This window comes from Sphaeramia orbicularis, unplaced genomic scaffold (assembly GCF_902148855.1).
Source record: "Sphaeramia orbicularis unplaced genomic scaffold, fSphaOr1.1, whole genome shotgun sequence".
NCBI classification, from domain to species: domain Eukaryota; kingdom Metazoa; phylum Chordata; class Actinopteri; order Kurtiformes; family Apogonidae; genus Sphaeramia; species Sphaeramia orbicularis.
In genome coordinates this window covers 62,449-85,229 of record NW_021941601.1, presented here as the reverse complement: position 1 = coordinate 85,229, position 22,781 = coordinate 62,449, and the positions used below count along the sequence as shown (strand labels likewise).

At 37.1% G+C, this 22,781-nt stretch overlaps 1 protein-coding gene across 1 annotated transcript in view; it reads right to left on the bottom strand.

The window, feature by feature from the left end:
* The window catches only part of LOC115416412 (sorting nexin-14-like), a 58,728-nt gene extending 36,274 nt beyond the window's left edge, over positions 1-22,454 (bottom strand). The window contains exons 1-11 of the mRNA XM_030130178.1: positions 22,267-22,454; positions 21,961-22,110; positions 18,198-18,318; positions 18,016-18,089; positions 12,577-12,655; positions 12,451-12,494; positions 9,327-9,414; positions 9,111-9,195; positions 5,911-6,067; positions 5,755-5,830; positions 1,308-1,352 (exon numbers count right to left, since the gene is read on the bottom strand). Coding sequence (XP_029986038.1) covers positions 1,308-1,352; positions 5,755-5,830; positions 5,911-6,067; positions 9,111-9,195; positions 9,327-9,414; positions 12,451-12,494; positions 12,577-12,655; positions 18,016-18,089; positions 18,198-18,318; positions 21,961-22,097 — 906 coding nt within the window. The 5' untranslated portion in view covers positions 22,098-22,110; positions 22,267-22,454. The remainder of the gene's footprint in view (positions 1-1,307; positions 1,353-5,754; positions 5,831-5,910; positions 6,068-9,110; positions 9,196-9,326; positions 9,415-12,450; positions 12,495-12,576; positions 12,656-18,015; positions 18,090-18,197; positions 18,319-21,960; positions 22,111-22,266) is intronic.
* Positions 22,455-22,781: the final 327 nt, after the last annotated feature.

Below are 22,781 nucleotides of genomic sequence, written 5' to 3'. Positions count from 1 at the left end.
ACCTCAGAATAAACTAATAAATAAATTCAGTCCAAATGCTGTTTTTTCTCTAGTTTCTTGGGTCTAAATGTGAAAATAGTGTGAGTTAATGGTAGAATGAGTTTGAGTCCAAAGAACTGTTTGAGTCAGAGCAAAACACTTTCTATAAATTATAATACACTCATTTTACAGGCTGAATTTACTGGAACATTTCATAGACCTTTAGTGGTTAATAAATCACAAAAACAAAACAAAATAAACAAAATTGACTCAAATAATAAACAAAATGAAGAGAATAATCAAGAAAATTCATAAAATAATCCAAAAAATAAAGTGAATAAAATAATGCACAAAATGAGCAAAAATGAATACAATAATGAACAAAATGTGGAAGATGATCTACCAAATGAAAAATTAAACAACAAAGTGAAAAGAATTGAATACAACAATGAACAAACTAAAGAGAATCATCAAGGAAATTAATGAAAACATTTTTTTGAAATGGGGGAAATAATAATCAAAAGGATAAAAAATAAGACAAACAAAAAATTAACCAAATAATTAACACAAATTTATAAAACTTACAAAATGAAGACAATCATCAAAGAAATAAATAAAATATGTATAAAATTGTTTGTTACAATAATAATCAAAACAAAAAAATGTAAGAAACTAAACAAAACATGAACTAAAATGAATTTTAAAAATTTACAAAATGAAGAGAATCATAAGAGAAATGAATAAAATTATCAAAAAATAGGGTAACAATCATCACAATGAGAAAAAAAAAATAATGGGCAAAAATTAATAAAATGAGCTACAAAATGAAGAGACTCCTCAAAGAAATTAATAACATACTAAAAAAATTGGGTAAAAAAATCATCAAAATGGCAAAAAAAAGAAGCAAAAAACAAAAACAAAATAGTATATATGTGTAATAGTGTAATAACACTTCATCATATACAGCGAAAATATCAAATTACCCACACTTTGGTCATTTGTTTCCAATTCTTCTTATCAAAGTATGTACGACTTAACACATAAAAAAGTAAACCAATGTAATCAATTATGGATATAATCGATACCAATATATTAATATTTATAATATAATATTTTGATACCAACAGCATATGAATTCTATTTCTACGACTTTACTGCAATGACAGGAACCAGTAGAGGTTACACACTGTGACCTGAAGGAGGCACAGTGAGATGATGTCATCAACAGGGGACCATCAAAGCTCAACCTTTGGAAATGTGTGTGGTTGTTTTTATGTATCTGAATGGAGACCATGTGGAATGAAGAGCTATAATGAAGCTTCACTTACTGGAGTGTCATCGACAAATATGAGCACCATGAGGTTCACAGTGTCCTGAAGGAGAACACAGCACATGTTACACACCTGATAATATACAGTATATACTACATCAAAACCATTCATAAATGATGGGTCACCATTATAATATTATCCTCTGAATTTTGCCTTTTTTCAGTGTAAATGCTGTATTTTTCTACATTTAATTCACTGATCACATGGATGTTCATTAAAACTCAGTTAATTCAAAGGTTCTTATATCAAAACAAAGAAAACTGACGAAAAACTGACTTCAGTCAAATATATCAGTGATTAATAAAACCATGATTTTACGCTGATGATACTGTCATTTACGTTACATTATGTTAGGGTTATGTTTTAATGCATCAACATTAACTGATCAAAATCATTAACTGAACATAAAACAAAACACACTTTATTTATATAGTGCCAAATCCTAACAAAATGTATCTTTACACAAAAAAATTTCTCCCTCCACTTTCATTTGTTAGAATAACACTTGTTTTTCTTACATTTCAGGATAATATTTGTTCCAGTTATTAACATTTTTCGTTAAAAGGACAGTTTGCAAATGGACATTTTCTCATGTTAATTTTACTTTTTTTTACACTAAAACAAAGAGAAAAATATGGAGTTGACATTATAGATTATCATGATTGTTATTCATATGCTTGTTTATTGTTGATTTAGTTTTTTATGGCTAATTATCATTATTGCTTTTATTATTTAATACTCATGTGTCTTTGTTACAATCACTACTACTACGAGTACCTTACTCATTACTTGTACTATTATTATTTATTTTTCCTACTTTTATTATTTGTTCAAAGGATTTAAAGGAGTTTATTTGTCATTCCATCACACAGAAAGAACGAAACTGGTTTCTGAGGACCCGTATTTGCCATATCAATAAAATAAATAACTAATAAATAAACGAACACATTAAAATCGACTAAAACTAAGGCTAATTTAAAAATAAGTAAAATATACATCTAAAATTAAACTTTAAAATACCTACATAAAATAATGGCACATATTTACAACCTAACCTAGCCTATACACAGTAGACGCTGAAGTCCAGTGCAAACAGAGGAGTGAAGTGCAAAGTACACAGAGGCAGTCCAGTAAGGTGCAGTTTAGGTATTTGTGTATCTGTCCCTTGAGTGAGAGGCTACAGAGCAGTGCCTGAGTTCAACAGCCTCACCGCTGTTGGACAGAAGCTGTTTTTCAGTCTGGTGGTCCTGCTCTGGATACTCTGCAGCCTTCTTCCTGAGGGAAGAGGGACAAAAAGTGCATTTGGGGGTGGGTGGGATCTTTCATGATGCAGTTGGCCCTCTTTCTGCACCTGCAGATGGAAATGTCCATGGTGGTGGGGAGGCTGCAAACGATGCCCCTCTGTACAGCCTTCTCCACCCTGTGCACAGCCTTCTCCACCCTGTGCACAGCCTTCTCCACCTTGTGTAGCTGTCACCACCCTGCACAGCCTTCACCACCCTGTGCAGCCGTCACCACCCTGCACAGCCTTCACCACCCTGTGCAGCCTTCACCACCCTGCGCAGCCTTCTCCACCCTGTGCAGCCGTCACCACCCTGCGCAGCCTTCTCCACCCTGTGCAGCCTTCACCACCCTGTGCAGCCTTCACCACCCTGCGCAGCCTTCTCCACCCTGCGCAGCCTTCACCACCCTGCGCAGCCTTCTCCACCCTGTGCAGCCTTCACCACCCTGCGCAGCCTTCTCCACCCTGTGCAGCCTTCACCACCCTGCGCAGCCTTCACCACCCCGCGCAGCCTTCTCCACCCTGCGCAGCTTTCACCACCCTGCGCAGCCTTCTCCACCCTGTGCAGCCTTCACCACCCTGCGCAGCCTTCTCCACCCTGTGCAGCCTTCACCACCCTGTGCAGCCTTCTCCACCCTATGCACAGCCTTCTCCACTCTGTGCACAGCCTTCTCCACTCTGTGCACAGCCTTCTCCACCTTGTGTAGCCGTCACCACCCTGTGCAGCCTTCACCACCCTGTGCAGCCTTCACCACCCTGTACAGCCTTCTCCACCCTGTACAGCCTTCACCACCCTGTACAGCCTTCTCCACCCTGTACAGCCTTCACCACCCTGTACAGCCTTCCTCTTCCACAGAGCAGCTGCTGTGCCACACTGTGATGCAGGAGGTGAGGACACTTTCCACCACACACCTGTAGAAGGAGGACAGGACCCATCCTCCAGTCCTACTCGCCCCAGTCTTCTAAGGAAGTATAAGCGCTGGTGAGCTGGCTTCCACAGCTGCTCCACCCATGTGCAGGGGAGGGGGGCAGTGTCTGCTCCTCCTAAAGTCCACAATCATCTCCTTTGTCTTTTTCACGTTGATGCAGAGGTTGTCGTCAGTGCACCAGCGCTTCAGATGTTCCGCCTGCTCTCTGTATTTGGATTCATCATTATTGGTGATACATCCAACCACTGCCGTGTCGTCCGCAAACTTTACAATATGACAGCTTGGATGTTTGGCGGAGCAGTCATACGTCAGCAGGGTGAACAGGAGGGGGCTCAGCACACAGCCCTGAGGGGAGTCAGTGCTGAGGGTGATGGGGGAGGAGGAGATGTCATGAATACGGACAGTCTGTGGTCTATTGGTGAGGAAGTCTAACACCCAGTTGCAGAGGGAGGGGGTGAGTCCCAGACTGTGGAGCTTCTGCACCAGGGTGTGTGGGATGATGGGATTGAATGCAGAAGTGAAGTCAATGAAGAGCAGGCGCACGTAAGTGTCTTTCTCTCCAGGTGGGTTAGGGCTGTATGGATCACTGATGCGATGGCGTCGTCAGTGGAGCGGTTCTGCAGAGCGGTAAGCATACTGGTGAGGGTCCACATATGTGACCTTGACCCTCCTGATGCCTTTGGTCAGCTGTCTCCAGGCCTCCCTGAGAGCTGCTGCCTCACCCGATCTCAGCAGAGACCTGACCTCTGCGTTGAACCAGGGTTTTTGGTTTGGGTAAATGGTTATTGTTTTGGTGGTAGCGATGTCTGCAATGCACTTGGAGATGAAACTGAGGGTGGTCGATGAGTACTCCTCCAGATCCACCTGTCCGTCATGTGTAGCAGCCTCTCGGAACACCCGCCAATCAGCGCACTGGAAGCAGTCCTGCAGCACGTAGGCGGCATCCCAGGGCCACACGGTGACAGTCCTCCGTTCTGGTTTACTCTGTTTTAGCCAGGGACGGTAAGCAGGGGTCAGCAGGATGTAGATGTGGTCTGACAGGCCGAGGTGAGGACGGAGCATGGCTCTGTATGCACCGCGTATGTTTGTGTACACCCAGTCGAATGTATTCTCTCCCCATGTTGGTAAATTGACATGCTGATAAAACCCAGGCAGAATGTCTGTCAGATTTATGTGGTTAAAGTCCCCTAAAACCACATAAAAAGCATCCAGTTGCTTGTTTTGTAGTGAGCTAATGTTGTCATGTAGCTCCTTTAGTGCGTTGCTAACGTTTGCATCCGGCGAAACGTAAACAACCATGACAAGCACTACCGTGAATTCGTGAGACAAGTAATGTGGCCGACATTTAAGAGTCAAAAACTCCACTGCTTCGGGGCAGTGGCTGGTCACCAGTTTGCAGTTTGTGCACCAACCTGTGTTTATGTACATACAGACTCCGCCTCCACGGCTTTTCCCTGATAACTGGCTTCAGTCCACTCGGAAGAGATGCAGTCCGTCGATCTGGAAGGCTGTATCCGGTATGCTGTCATTCAACCATATTACTACTACTTTGTAATGTGCATCTATTTATATTTTACTGTTTTTATAGTTATTGCTATTATCTTTTTCTATTCTTTTACCTTTTAATTCATTTTATATTTGTACATATGATGTTGTGCTGCTACTGGAACCTTAATTTAATCCATAAAGTTCCATCTAATCTAATCTAGTCTAATCTAATTTTATTTTATTTTATCTAATCTAATCTAGTCTAATCTAAACTAATCTAGTCTAGTCTAATCTAATCTAATCTAACCTAGTCTAATTTAATCTAGTCTAATCAAATCTAATCTCATCTAATTTAATCTAATCTCATCTAATTTGACTAGTCTAGTCTAGTCTAATCTAATCTAACCTAGTCCAATCTAATCTAGTCTAACCTAATCTAATCTAATCGAATCGAATCTAATCTAAAACAAAGGGAAACATTTTGTAGTTATTATTAATAGGTTATTATGGTTATATATTATTGGTCTAAATGTGGAACACCATCTATTTTCTTAATATCTTCAGTGTCATGTTTTTGTTCCATGGACCGTACTGGACCGTACTGGACCATACTGGACCATACTGGACTGTACTAGACCGTACTAGACTGTATTGGACCCCTTGGCGGCCGGTTTTGGTCTGCAGGCCGTATGTTTGCCCCCCGTGGATTGTGCTCAGTATGTTTCCATCTGACTGTTGTACTCACGGGGTCAGCCATGAAGTCCATGGTGGGCAGGATGACGGACCCAGCCATGACCTCCCTCAGCAGCAGAGCCAGAGACCTGGACCAGGACCACAGTGGGTTACAGCGCCCCCCCCCTGGTGTCAAACTCACGTAAACACAGACCGTGTGCGGGCTTACCGGCAGTCAGTGGCTTTGGGAGGCATGACGTACGGAAACAGCATCTGTGTGAGCGTCCTCAGGTACAGCAGCTCGTCTTTACGGCTCCGCAGAGCCACGTGGAGGTCGGCGCCGTATTCGTCCAGCGCAACCTGCTGAAGACCCTCGACGCTGTTGACTGAACAAACAGGACAACACACAGCATGAGAGCAGATTAAACCTCAGAGAAAAGGCTGCAAGCACAGTCACAGTAGGTCGGGGGGTGAACATACGGCCCACGGACCAAAACCGACCGCCAAAGGGTCCAATACGGCCCATGGAACGCAAACATGACACTGAAAATATGAACAATCAATGGTGTTAGAATAATTAGAGTTCAGTCAGACTAAGTAAAATAATAACCTATAAATAATAAATACAAAGGTTTAAGATAAGATAAGATAAGATAAGATAAGATAAGATAAGATAAAATAAGATAAGACAGAATTTTATGGATTAAATTAAGGTTCCAGTCACAGCACAACATTATATGCACAAATAAAAGATGAATGAGAAGATACAAAGAATAGAAAAAGATAACAACAATAACTATAAAAACAGTAACAAGCAGATGTACATTAGAAAGGACTGGTAAAAAAATAATAATAAAAGTAAAAAAGTAATAGTACTCATAGTAGGTGTAATAAGTAATAATAAAAGTAAGTAATTAATAATAATATTTATGAGTGTTTTTAACGACTATAAAAACAGGAGTAAAACAAGCAACTGCACATTAGAAGTACTAGTAGAACAAATAAAAGTTGGAGTAATAAATAATAATAGTAAAAGTAATTAAGTAATAGTACTCATTAGGGATGGAATGGTTTATGAAAAAAAAACGAACCGTTCGGTTCACTTGACTCGGTTCGGTTCGCGTGTGGCGTTCGGTTCATATGTTTAACTTTCTTCTTTGTTTTACTACTCAGTTTCTAGCGTGTATATAGTTCCGATCATACGCATGCGCAATGCATGGCAGTAGTGGACTGTAGACATGGCGAGTGGAGTAGACAGAGGAAAAGGGACAGAGATAGAGGATGCGCCTGTGAGCTGTTAGCAATGATGACGGCGGTAACAAAGTGGTGGACAAAAGTGTGACAGTGTGCAAGCACTGCACAACACGTGTACTGTATGCAAACAGAACACATCAAACATGTCGACTCACTTGAGCAGACATCACCCTAGTGTGTCAATTGACAGTGCAAGGAGGAGAGAGTCGGGTAAAGTACAACTTTCACTTGATGCAGCTTACAGACAGCCTTACAATGATCACTCAGACAGGGCAAAAACTACAACGAAAGCGCTGAGGGGTTTCATTGCTAAAGATATGCAGCCTTATGCTGGGGTGGAGGGTGCAGGATTTCATCATATGATAAAAGCACTGGAGTCACAATATAATATCCCCACCCGCAAGCACTTCAGTGACACGGTAATTCCCGCACTTTATGAAGAGATGCGTAGAGCAACAGAAAACCAGTTGTCTACCACAGCCTCTGTAGCTCTTACTACTGACAGATGGACCTGCAGGGCTACGGAAAGTTTCCTAATGTTGACTGTCCATTACATTAGTTCAGAGCGGGAAATGAAAAGCTCCGTGTTGCAGACCCGCCCCCTTTATGAGAGCCATACAAACGAGCATCTGTCTGAAGCACTGACTGAGGCTGTGACAGAATGGAAGTTAGAGAGGGACAGCGGCACAACACCTGTTACTACAGACAATGCAAAAAATAGAGTGAACAAGAGCCATTTTACTTTTTTTTTTTTTTTTAATTTTAAGATATTTTTGTAAGAACCACAACAGGTCAATGTTGCTTAGGAGTTATATTGTAGTAAGTTCAAAATGGCTCCACTCTAATGACTATTTTAGTCTGGAATTTGTTAAAGATAACTGTTTTTGCCAATACAGGAAATGCATGTTGAAACTAGCTATGTCTCACCAGCTTTAATGACGTATGAAATGGCAATGTGCCTCATTCTGTTAGGTTTTACACAACAACACATTACATAATTCATTAAAAAAACTGTTAATGGTGGATTATTGGGATATATGGTATTCAATGTACACCAAACCGAACCGAAGACCGTGACCACAAAACGTTATTTGAACCGAACCGTGGATTTTGTGAACCGTTCCATCCCTAGTACTCATAGTAGTAGTAATCATAACAAAGATATATAAGTAATAATAATAATAATAATAATAATAATAATAATAATAATAATAATAATAATAATAGTAATAATAATAATGAGCTGTAAAAAAAATAAATTAACAACAAACATATCAATACCAATCATAATAACCTATAAATAATAACTCCAGATCTTTCTTTGTTTTAGATTAGATTAAATGGAACTATAAGACAAATTAGAAGGTAAAAAGAATAGAAAAAGATAATAACTATGAAAACAGTAAAAACAAGGTATTGTATAATAGAAAGGACGAGTAGTAATAATAAAAGTAGGATTCATAAATAATAAATAAATGAATAAATTAATCAATAATAATAATAATAATAATAATGATAATAATAATACCAACAGAAATAAACAGTCCTCATAAGTAATATCAGTAAGTAATAATAATAATAATAATAATAATAATAATAATAATAATAATAATAATAATAATAATGAGCCATAAAAAAAATGAAACACATCAATAAGAATCATAACCTATAAATTATAACTTCAGATTCATGTTTCATTGTTTTAGTGTAAAAAAAAAGTAAAATTACAAAAAAACAAATATGAATAACCTGAAACAGGTGAATATAAATCAGTGTAATTGTACTAATATTCTGTCTGTTAATAAATGTTTTGTGTATTTGTACATTGTACATTGGATAAACTGAGGTTTAATATTGATAAAATTACTCTTATTTTTCTTGTTGGTTATTCATGTAATTTATATTTTTAAAGGATAGTTTGTAGATGTAAACATTTTCATCATGTAATTTGACTTTTTTCCTCTGAAACATAAAGAACATTTTGTATTTGTCCTTATTCATAGATTATTCTGTTATTCTGTTTCTGGTCTGGTCTGTTTTACATCATATTGGTCTGAATGTGGAATCTGAACTAGAATCACTTTAACACCTCTGCACTATTTACTCTAATGATGACAGTATTTACTCTAATGATGACACTATCTACTCTTATGATGACTAATAATTAGAACCAACCTTTGGCTTTGGCTTTTGCAACAATCTCCATGTGTTTCATAGTAGCTTTCATCACTTTGTCTGCGAACACACCAGGGACGTCGACCTGCAGAAGAGTGTGTTCACGTTAAAGAGACACACACACACACACACACACACACGACAAACCCATCCACAGTCTGGACACTGAACATGAACAAAAACAGTGGAGTGTTTGGGGTGTTAGAATACCGTCACCTTCTGAGCTCGACGAACCAGAACCGACGCAAAGAAGCGAAAGGTCATCCTCAGTTCATCGACACACGCCTCGTCATCTGTGATGTCTCTGGAAAAGCAAAGGAACCCTTTAAGGACGACTATTATAGCAGGACTACATTTATTCATGTTGTTTTTACAATACAATTGTCTGATTTTTTTTTCTTTGCACCTTTTTTCAGGAAGAACTTCACTTTCAATATCTGTCCATTAATTATCACTATTATAACGTGCCATAAATGTGAAACAGTGTTACAGTAAAAAAAAAAAAATTAAAAACTGACTTGATTTTTTTTTATCATATTAACTGTGAAAAATGTTCATAATGAAACTTTGAGATTATAGAAATAAACTATTTTACATGTGTTCAAACATTAGTACATTTCTAATTCATTACATTTGTCTGACAGCTTCAGTTACATTTACAGTTTTCACCAGTGAAATCCTGTAGTTAAAAAGATTTGTCAACTGTAAAATAAATAATATGACTGTTTGTTTGTTTTTTTTAACCTTTTAGGGATGACTGTTATAACAGGCCTAAATTATTTTTCTTTTTTTGTAATAAAAGTGGCAGAAAATGTCATAATTTTGTCAATTCTTTTGCACCTTTTTTTCCAGAAAGAACTTATCTTTCAATATCTGTCCATTAATTATCATTATTTGTAATAAATGCTTAAAACAGTTTATTAGAGCAAAACATTTATAAAAGGACTTGAATTTATCCTATTTATTATAAAAACATCTGTTAAAGTTGATAATTAAACTTTATGAGTTTATATAAATAACCTTTTAACTATTGTAGTTGTTCTAGATCAGTGGTTCTTAACCTTGTTGGAGGTACTGAACCCCACCAGTTTCATATGCGCATTCACCGAACCCTTCTTTATTAAAAAATAAAATATGATTTTTTTAAATTAAAGACAGGCATATGTTTTACTGGTGCACAAAATGAACCGTGCATTAACATCACTGTGATCAAAGAACAAAACCAATACCGTGCATGAACTCACAACAAATTCCATACCTTTTCACAAAGACATGACCTTTTTTAATACTACCACACTGAAATGGTTTTAATTTTTAACCTTATGTATTCCAGTAATGAACTTATTGTATTTATGCTATTTATCATTTTTAACATTTTAACACACACCCATCACCTAATTTCCATCAGGCTACAATAATAATGAATATTTGCTGCAAATCAGTGTGACTGACGGCTTTAGCGTAATACGATTTCTCCATCCGCGACGGTGCGTCGGTTGCATGATTGTAACTGACCAGTGCGGTGACCGAAAAATGTAAACAAACGCTACACATGGCTACCACGTGGTTAACAGGAAGTAGCAAAAGTCATAACAACGATGTGGAAAATACTCAAATAATTCATCGTCAGACGAGTGGAAGAGATTATAAACACTTCCGGATGTGTTGTAGTGTTATAAGCAACAACAGTACACCACGTATATTGGATGTCAATCAGAGAAAGAGTCTCCGAAGCTGTTTGTTTACATACACGGGCCTAGCCCGACACACACACCTGACTAATGAGTCCAGTGTGTGTCTTGACCTTCGCCGAACCCCTGAGACTGACTCACCGAACCCCTAGGGTTCCATCGAACCCAGGTTAAGAACCACTGTTCTAGATCATTGTGTGTCCATGTTGTTCTTGTTCTTTTTGGTTCTTTGGTGTCATTTGGATCCAGTTGATAGTCTGTGTTCACTTTGTGTCTAGTTGTAGACAGAGCCACTCATTTCACTGACAAAAACACCCATCATCTGATTCAAATACACATACTGCATCTCTGTATGAACTGGAGAGATCTACATAGAGATTTACACATATATACAAATATACAGACATTTATAAAATATTTACAGATACAACTATCAATCAATTATACAAACCACAAAAATATAGATAAAACGTGAAAAAATTCTCCAAACCGCCTAGCACCTTCTTATGGATAAGTGACCTCATGCTCCATCTAAGTCTTGAAAAGGTTCAATACACACTCAGGGGGTCTAAAAACCTCTTCTACTCCACCTGGAACCCAGTAATGTCCTTTATTAACACACTAAAAACTCTCCGATAACTCATGAGTTTAAGCTAGATCATGAGGGGCGACGTGTGCTGTTACGCAGCCCAACACAACCCAACCTCATTTGTTCTCAAATCTGCCTTGTAGACCAACTCCACTCTTGTCTTCTTTTTGTTTAATTACTTATGCCTGATGAGTGTCATACCAAATATTATTGCCTCTATTTGTTTTGTTAATTACCTCCGCCAAGGAAGTTATGTTTTTGTCGGCATTGGTTTGTCTGTTTGTCAGTCTATGTGCAAGATAACTCAAAAAGTTATGGACAGATTTGGATGAAAATTTCAGGAAATGTTGATACTGGCACAAGGAACAAATTATTAAATTTGGGTGGTGATCGGGGGTGGGGGGGCCACTGATCTGCCTTGGCCGAGGTCTGCGCTCTACGAGTGCTTCTAGTTTATATATTTATTTATTTAATCTTAGATGGGGCTGCATTGCCCGGGACTTTGTAGGGAGAGGGGAGGGATGGGGTGGGTAGTGTGTTTTTTGTTACGTAGAAAATCCAAAAATATTGTTTTTTCTTGTATGACTGCCACTCTCTTTTACCTTGACTTCTATAAAAAGAATGTTGAAAAAAAAAAGTGAACATTCAACAAAAACACATTAAAACACACGAGTAGAACACTCCAAAACAGCACTATCACTATTATATACAATTATTTAGAAGAATTCACCACTAAAACACTAATAAAAGTAATAAAAATCTTCTCTCTCTCTCTCACCAACTGCACTCTGCTGCTCTAAGCTCCGCCCACTTCCACCCCTCCCCCTTAGCCAATGCAGACCTCTACCTTAATGTGTTACATATCAATCAGAAGTTCCCAATCTCAGCTAAAAGATGATATTTGGATTTTGTCAACAGCATAAACAGTTCATGAGTTACAGTCATATGAATAATGACGGATGTAGAAAAGTATCACCGCAGACACGACCGTCTTCAAAGGGTAAAAACAAGTAAAAACCTCTCTCTTAAAACCATACAGTGGTTGTAGAGGCGTCCTCACCTGTACCAGGGATACACAAAGTTCTCCAGGACCAGCTCGAACACCTACAGGTGGACAAAGGCCTGCGTTACAGCTCAGAAGAGTCTTTAAACCATTCTAGAAGATGAATGTGGTGGGTTTTCAAACCTCTGCTATGGAAGCGTCCACTTTCGAATGCACCTTCAGGTCCAACCACGGCTGGTAGTTTTCAAGGAGCAGCGTCGGCCTCCACACAAAACACACACAAACACACATTTTCACAACAGAGTAAAAGAAATAAAAAAACGGTAACTAGAAAAACCTGACAGTCTGAATGAATCTAAATATATCAAAGTAGAAATGGCAGAGATAAGAGACACAACATGATGCTGTCAAACCAATATAATAATAAAGGAATGGAATAAGACAATATCATGTATCGGCTAAAATTAACTTAGGTGGTCAAATGAGTGGCCATTTTTGTCAAAAAACAGTTGTCATAAATGCATAGAACTGTGTTGAAATAATGCTAATCCATTTGTGCACAGACTACTGATATTGTTTGACAGTGGAAGCTCTATTTCATAAATATTGGATTTGGAATAGCACGTGTATGTGAAAACTTTTGCTGGTGGACAGACGTGACAGTGGACGGACATGACATTACCCATGATGCTCTGGTCAGTCCCAGTACTTTATTAGGAATAAACTTCTAGACTTCCTATTGCTAATTGTGCTCTTCTTCATAAATGTTAGTATTGTGGATCTAAAACAATCCCAGCTGACACAAAAACACTAAATGTGTCAGTGGACGGATGTGACATGGTTGTTGTGGATCCCATCATACTGATGCTCTGCAGCCATGTCAACGTTTACACTAATGATCCCTGTGCAAAAACTAGGAGCACTATTATTTATTGGATAGTTTAGCATCAGACTAAAGAGGAAAGAACAATCTAGAATTGTTCTTTGTGTCTAAAAATGCTTCTTATTGTAAAAGTGTTGATGTAAACAGTGCTGTGTGCCATTCTTCATGTATGTATTGGTGGAACAGAAGCAGGATGGATCAGCACCATACTCCAGATTGAACCTGTACAAATAAAACATGTGATATGGAGGAGAGAATCTGGGAAGAAAAACTGGGGAATCCAAAAGAATAAGATATTTGTTTTTCAGCTCAGTTCAGTTCAAATAGAACTTGTCCATTTGTGACATGAAAATATAGTATTAATTGTGCTGAAATTGTTCATTTTTGAGCTTTAAACATAGTTCATATGAGCATCAACATGTTGAACAGAACTGAAATCCTGTCCATTTGAACAACTGTCATTTACCAACACAAAGTTCCTTTGGGAATTCAGTTAGATTGACTAAATATGAACAAAGACACAAAGAAGACCTCTAAGCACATTTTAGACGCTATCTCAATGAGTATCAAATCCTAAAAGAATATATTTTTACATATTAAAAAGAGAGACAACATCACATAAATTACATGCAAGTCTATAAAATGTGTTTTAAAAAGTGATTTAAAAGATGTCACAAATTCTGCAAGTGTGAACACCTGTCTTTACTTTCACTGTGTATTTAACACTTTGAACATTAACTGCACTTTTGTAATTAGTTTATTTTGATGTAAATGGTATGTTTTTCTGTATATACTGTATTTATACCTGACCCAATAAACAACAAAATAAATGATTCTCATTTGTTGAAACTTTTGAATAAATTAACAAACTTAATAATATGTTTTTAATCTAAATATTTAAATCAGGCATAAATAAACAGAGAAAGGTGTGATTTGCAAAAATACAACATGTGCACGAGAGTCCAACTGTTGCACTTTTTCTATTTTGTGAAAAAGGCAGAATGTTCATTTTATTGTTTTGTTAGAGTTTATAAAATTAGTGTATCTCAAAAATTAAGTCATATAACAACCAAAAATAATATTTATACAGATTAATACTGTTCTAACTGTTTAATAGAATGTTTAAAGCTGTGTATGACATTTATCACCAATTTTTCATCAAATCTGTAAAACCTGAGTGATTACGCACCTGAATCACTTCCCTCATGGTGAACAACTTCCAACTGTGCTCCATCACAACCAGTTCATTTGTTTACAAACCAAACTGATGTGTCACTCAGGCCTTTTAGGAAATTTTGTTGAAAAGTGCATTGTGGGAATGGGAATTCCACACAGCTGTAGTATGACCACAGCAGCAACAAACACAGAAACAGCTTCATTACGTCTTGCTGCTGCAGCTGCATGGAATTCTGAAAAGGCCTGAGTGATGCTTTAGTTTGGTTTGGTCTGTAAACAAACGGCCTGTGATGGAGTATACATCGAAGTTATTCACTGTGAAGGAAATGATTTAGGTGCATTAGCACAGAAAGACTAACAGATTAGTGAAACTTACGCGATAGATAGATAGATAGATAGATAGATAGATAGATAGATAGATAGATAGATAGATAGATAGATAGATAGATAGATAGATAGATAGATAGATAGATAGATAAGTTTTATTTCAGACTCATGGTCCACATTAAAAAGCAAACGGATAAACACAAACACAATAAAAAAAAAAAAAAAAACACAATAAAAACACCTCTACACTTTTCAGAGGCAGTCATACCAGTGTTTCCAGAACAGAGATGTGGAATGTCCAGCACTATATGCAAAATTGGTCAGCAATAGAATTATAGTATTTTTGAATGATTCAGGAAATACTGTAATTTTATTGTCCCTATGACTGGGGTTTTACAGATTTGATGAAAAATTGGTGACAAACATCATATGCTGCTTTAATGTGTGTGTGTGTGTGTGTGTGTGTGTGTGTGTGTGTGTATGGTGTTGTATAGATAATTTATTTCCTGCTACTTTAATTCTACTTGCATGGAGAAACTGTAACACAATAATTTCCGCGTGGGATTAATAAAGTATGCAGATTCTGATAATAACAGGTTTTCAATGATTTGAAAAGCCTTTTTTTGGCATATTTTTTACATTTACACTTTTGAGGAAAATAACTATGACATTTTTTGGTGTTAATTGGATTTTTTTTATTTTTTTTTTGCAATTTATGTCATTAGTATGGACTTATTACATTCATTCATTCATTCATTCATTTTCTGAACCCACTTTATCCTCACTAGGGTCATGGGGGCGGAGCCTATCCCAGCTAGTTTTAGGTGAAGGCGGGGTTCACCCTGGACATGTCTGCAGTTCATCACAGGACTGAACATGTAAAGACAAACACATTCACACCTATGGGTGATTTAGATTAACCCATTAACCCAGGAGTGTCTAACTCATTTTGGTTCAGGGGCCACATTCAGCTCAATTTGATCTCCAGTGGGCCGGACCAATCAAATTATAGCATAATAACCTATAAATAATGACAACTCCAAATTTTTTAGTGCACAAAAAAAAAAAAAACATTAGATGATGAAACTATTTCTATCCAAAACAAAAAAGATGTGAATAACTGGGAAAAAAAAAAAAAATCTGAAGAAAAACAAGTACAGTTTTATCAATATTCTGCCTCAACTTATGATCTCTACATGTGCATTACTACCAAGGCACAAAACAGGCAGACTATTGTAAAAATTGCACTTATTTTTCTCTAGACATTCCAGGTTGTTTATATTTGTTCAAGTTATTCACATTTTATTATTAAGGGATATCAGAATTTAATGTTCTTTGCAATAAATGAAAGAGAAAAAAATTGGTGTTACCATTATTCAGAAGAAAACCCTAATCCTAACCCTAAACCAAGAAAAAATTTGGAGTCATAATTTCTAGGTTATTATGCTGTTATTTTTGAGTTTGATGCCCTTGACTGTTAATATCTTCAGGGTCATTTTTGCATTTTGTACTTTGTAAATTCATCTCGCGGGCCAGATTGGAACTTTAGGCGGGCCGGTATTGGTCCCCGGGCCGCATGTTTGACACCTGTGCATTAACCTATCAGTGCATGTGTTTGGATGGTGGGAGGAACCAGAGTACCCACAGAGAACCAACGCAGAGACAGGGAGACCATGCAAACTGCACACATCCCCATCGACTGGTTATTACATACATATTATCCAAATTTGTTTTGTATTGATGTATAGAAAATTCAAATGCTCCAGTAACAGTCACTCCAGCAGGTCCACATGTACAGATCTGGTCTGGAGGACTGATTCTATGGTGGTCAGAGGGGGTTCTGACCAGAGGGTCATATATTAGTGACAGGGGGTCAATAAGTCTAGATCAGTGGTTCTTAACCTGGGTTCGATCAAACCCTAGGGGTTCGGTGAGTCAAGTCTCAAGGGTTCAGCGGAGGTCAAGACACACACTCGACTAATTAGTCAGGTGTGTGTGTCGGGCTAGGTGCGTGTATGTAAACTAACGGCTTCGGAGACTCTTTCTCTGATTGACATCCAAAATACGCGGTGTATTGTTGTTGCTTATAGCACTACAACACATCCGGAAGTGTTTATAATCTCTTCCACTCGTCTGACGATGAATTATTTTCCACATCGTTATGACTTTTGCTACTTCCTGTTAACCACGGAGGCAGCCATGTGTAGCGTTTGTTTACATTTTCGGTCACTGCACTGGTCAGTTACAATCATGTGACGACCGACGCACCGTCGTGGATGGAAAAAGAGAGTGGCATTTACCAAGGTGAAGCCACGCATTTCTGAACTGGTCTCTCAAAGGCAACAGCAGAAGTCACACTAATTTGCAGTAAATATTCATTATTATTGTAGCCTGATGGAAATTGGGTGATGGGTGTGTGTTAAAATGTTAAAAATGATAAATAGCATAAATACAACAAGTTCATTATTGGAATACATAAGGTTAAAAATTAAAACCATTTCAGTGTGGTAGTATTAAAAAAGGTCATGTCTTTGTGAAAAGGTATGGAATTTGTTGTGAGTTCATGCACTGTATTGGTTTTGTTCTTTGAACACAGTGATGTTAATGCACGGTTCATTTTGTGCACCAGTAAAACATATACATGTGTCTTGAATTTGAAAAAAATCATATTTTATTTTTTAATAAAGAAGGGTTCGGTGAATACGCATATGAAACTGGTGGGGTTCAGTACCTCCAACAAGGTTAAGAACCACTGGTCTAGATCCACAGCTGTAAACTACAACACATAACAGTTGTAATGTGTCATATTATCCACTAGATGGAGACAATGTTACATGACTCCAGTTAGAGAAAAGGTTCTAATAGTTTTGGATTTTTCATTGTAGTTTAGTTTTATTTAGTTTTTACCTATTTTTCTCTGATTCAGTTAGTTTTAATTGGTTTTTAAAGCAGGTTTGATAGTTTTTATTAGTTTTTGTTTTTTTCTAATCATCCTCCTCCTCCTCCTTCTCAACATCCTCACCACCATCTTCCTTCTCCTCCTCCTCCTTATCATCCTCCTTCTCCTCCTTCTCCTCCTCCTCATCATCCTCATCACCAGCCTCCTTCTCCTCCTCCTCCTTATCATCCTCCTCCTCATCATCATCCTTCTCCTAATTATCATCATCACCATCCTCATCCTCCTCATTATCACCATCCTCCTCCTCTTCATTGTGTTGTGTAGTGTGTGTTCGTACCGGTGTCGTTTACACTTGACCTTCCCACAGACTGCACAGCTGTGGCCCAGAGGGAACAGCTCCTGCTCTTGTCGCTGTTGGAATTAACAAAAAAAAAACAAAAACAAAAACAAAAACTGGGTTTGAATCAAACCAACATCTGACCAACATCCTGACAAACCTGTGGCTGACGTTGGACTCACCTTGTTCCTGGGTTTGGTTTGAAACAGGACATTAGGGAGGAGGGTTTCAGGTCCGAGGGAGCAGTAAAAAGTGATGAGTCCAGCCAAGAATGACCAGAACACCATGAGGATGTGGATATACCTGGAGAACAAAAACAGACACAGGAAATGAACCCACAACCTCCTGGAAAAGACGACTGATGTCCAACGTCCACATAGATGGACGGTATTTAGGTTTTTAAAATGTGAACCTTTACCTGGAACCAGGGGTTAAAGGGTTAATATGTGAACCTTTACCTTTAATCAGAGGTTAAAGGGTTCATATGTGAACCTTTACCTTTAATCAGAGGTTAAAGGGTTAATATACATTTTATGGAACATGTCTCTGATCCACTAACCAGGTGGTAAATCTGTTTTTATCTGCTTTAGCTGGAAATGAAGTGAAATCACATGTTCTTAATTGAAAACCTTCCCATTTTGTTGCCCTAATTCTTGTCTAACTTGGGAATAAACTTGGGGAAAATGCTGCAACTGAACCAGAACCTGAACCAGTGACGATGAAGGAAAACCCTTTAAAAACTGCATCCTGGTCACTGAATGAATGTACGTCATCATATCACACATTCTACAGATCTGTAGGAACAAACTGACACTCATCATGTATAAACCCATCAAAACATCATGTCATAAACCATCAAACTGAACTGAACCACATGAACCAGAGCAGACCACACTAAACCATCAAACTGAACTGAACCACATGAACCAGAGCAGACCACACTAAACCATCAAACTGAACTGAACCACATGAACCAGAGCAGACCACACTAAACCATCAAACTGAACTGAACCACATGAACCAGAGCAGACCACACTAAACCATCAAACTGAACTGAACCACATGAACCAGAGCAGACCACACTAAACCATCAAACTGAACTGAACCACATGAACCAGAGCAGACCACACTAAACCATCAAACTGAACTGAACCACATGAACCAGAGCAGACCACACTAAACCATCAAACTGAACTGAACCACATGAACCAGAGCAGACCACACTAAACCATCAAACTGAACTGAACCACATGAACCAGAGCAGACCACACTAAACCATCAAACTGAACTGAACCACATGAACCAGAGCAGACCACACTAAACCATCAAACTGAACTGAACCACATGAACCAGAGCAGACCACACTAAACCATCACCTCTAACACATGACAGCCATGAAACGCTGTCAACAGCTGATCTGGGTCAGAACAAATGCATCATCTACACATGTTTACACACATGCACTTCTGTTCCTTCAGTTTATACTTCAGTTCTATTCATTATATAATGAACTGTTCTGTTCTATTCTACTCTATTCTATTCTATACAGTTCTGTTCTATTCTAATCTATTCCATTCCATTCCATTCTATTCTATTCAGTTCAGTTCAGTTCAGTTCAGTTCAGTTCTCTTCTATTGTGTTCAGTTCCATTCTATTCTATCCAGTTCTGTAGATGCTGATCCTGAATTGTTGATGTCACTGACCCGTTTACAGCAGACAGACCAGTTTGAACCTGAGACACAAACACATGATCGTCTCTGATCTGATTCGACGACGCCAGGTCAGATGTCACATGACTGATAATCAGATGCTCAACTTCGCTGGAACCAGCTGATTTCACACCTACTGACATTTACATCCAGGTTGTGTCTGGTGCTGCCCATTCCCTTCATTCACTTCATTTTATACAAACTCACAGCCTCTAAATGCAGTGAAACAGAGCGAACGTTTACCCTGAAACAGTGGACGAACAATCAGATATGGTCAACAAATAATCTGACAGAAAATAAAATAAACTGTCCATTAAAACATGACATTAAATCTGTGACAAATACTAATGAACAAATGTACCTTCAATAAAACCATGTTTCACCTTAAAGCCTCATAATTAGAATTACACACTTATTTATGTATATTTATTTATTCATCATATTGTCTAGTACAGACTCTACAACTGCTGTTCTAATTGTGTTAATAGTGTTTTAAAGTGTATATTTGGAGACATATATATATATATATATATATATATATATATATATATATATATATATATATATATATATATATATATATATATATATAGAAATTTTTTTTTTTCTGTTGCATTATTTTTTTCTTTCTACAACTTTTTATTCTACTTAAATGAAGTGACTCTAAAACCCAATAATTTCCTCCTGGGATTAATAAAGTATTCTGATTCTGATGTTCATCCAGAAAATGGACAATGAACAGTTGGACCCAGAAGAACCTGATACACATAGAACATGGACTGAAAACCACTGGAAATAGTTTATTTTCATGCACAGGTTGTATTTTTTTTTCAATAACACTGTTCTGTATGTATTTAACCTGGTTATAGAAGTATTTTGATAAAACAATATGATTCAGTTTAATCATCTGTTCTGAAGTTTAAACATGTAAAAACCATTTTCATATTTTTGATGCTTATTAGACGAGGAATAAATAGCTACAGAAAGAAACAATTTGCAAAACAAACAAATAAATAAATAAAAACAAAAACAGAAATAATCACAACGCTAGATTTCTTCATTTTTTGACTCTGTTAGAACAAATAGGAATCAACAAGTTTTAAAAACATCACGTCTTCATTAACATTATAGAAAATATCGCCCCTTTCTTTGCTTATTTATTAATTTGAGTTAATTTATTAATGATAATACCTCAAATAAGGATATATATTTAACATATATCCTTAGTGTTCAGCCAGGGTCAAAGTGCAATATATATTTATCTCTACTGTTTCTTGGTTGGTGACATGCTTGTTTTATTTTGTATATATATTTACACTTTTCTTTTAAACTGTTCTGCACCAAGCACCACTACTGAGTTGTCTCTTTTAATTTCATTGTACATATGTATAATGACAATAAAGGTATTCTATTCTATTCTATTCTATTCTATTCTATTCTAATTTATCTATGGTAACAAAGTGGACTTTATTTTGAAGGTGGTGAACTATTAAGAGATCAATACAGGGATTAAAATATGGGATATAAGTTGCTTTTTGCAAACCCAGGAAAAATAAAATGGTTTGTGATAATAATAAAAAAAAACAAATAAAAATGTAAAAATCACTTTTATCCTGTTGTAAACTGAGGATCAGACCCATACATCCTAACATAAAGTCTCTGAATACATTATAAGCCTTATTGTAAGTTGTGAGAAAATGAAGCTTTTAATTCTTTAAAATAATATTTCACTATTTACTTAAGTTTGGTCATAATTTTATGTAAGTTAAAAATATTATAAAAAGTCACAAAAACAAATGTGCCTCCAACTTTCAATGTCTGAAGTAAACTTCTGAGTAACTTCATACAGACCTTTTCTTTATTAGTTTATTTTTACATTTATTTATAGTATGATGGGTTTTTATGTCAACTGCAAAATATATTTGTATTATATTTTTAAATATGAATAAATGTGTGAATAAATATGCAAATAAGTCAATAAGAGGAGCTACCTGTTGATTTTTTGTCCGTTCCATTCTGTCTGTTTAATAATGTGCTGTATTATGTTGTTTCTTGTTCAAACTGTGAATAAGTGTATGAATAAAGGTTTAAAAGTGTAAATAGTGACTGTACCTGTTGATTTGATTTTGTCTGTTGCATTCTGTCTGTTTAATAATGTGTTGTATTATGTTGCGTCTTCTTAAAACTGTGAATAAGTGTATGAATAAAGGTTTCAAAGTGTAAACTGTGGCTGTACCTGTTGAGCAGCACCGTCAGTGAAAGCAGCGACAGCAGCAGGAAACAGAAAACTGGATACTGGCGTCCAGCCTCCCTCAGGACTTCTATCTTCAGCCTCCGTTTGACATTCTCCAAATAACTTAAAAGCCCTGCCATCCTGTCTGCAGACCTGCGCACGTCACATCACACAGACACAAGCACTGTTACTGTTTTTAATCGACCTTAAACTGGGTTAAATCACTTTGTAGCTGCGGCTAACTGACCCGCTTAGTTAGCTAACTGCTAACGGCTAATGCTAACAACAACTTCCAACAGTTGAACTCACAGCAAAAATACCACGGAAAGTTCCTCTTCATAGACTTAAAGGCATGTTTATCTCCCCCGTGACTCACACAAGACCGTCATTCGGGTCAGTGTTGGAGTTTTACTTCATGTTGTGTCGTTTGTCAAAGTCCGGACCGACTTTAGTGACAGACGGAGTGTTTTGCTAATCCTGGTCGGGTTGCCAGGTTTGATGGAGGATACAACTGGACGCGCAAAACCCACGAAATAATCGAGCTTTTTGCGGATACTTATCGAATTACATAAAGAAAGAGAATGGAATGAAGAAAACTAATATGAAATTTAGGACCAATACACCAATTAAACCGTTTTCAAGAATTAATTATTATTAATAATATAAAGTATTTAATAGTATTACGTTTTCCGCCAACCCAGAAAAATATGCATATTGTCAGAACTGAGCTCTAGATCAGAATTTAGTTATATACAAAAAATTCTCCCAATCAATTGTGTGCATATTATAAACAGAACCATATGTCATAAAAAATATTCTTGCCA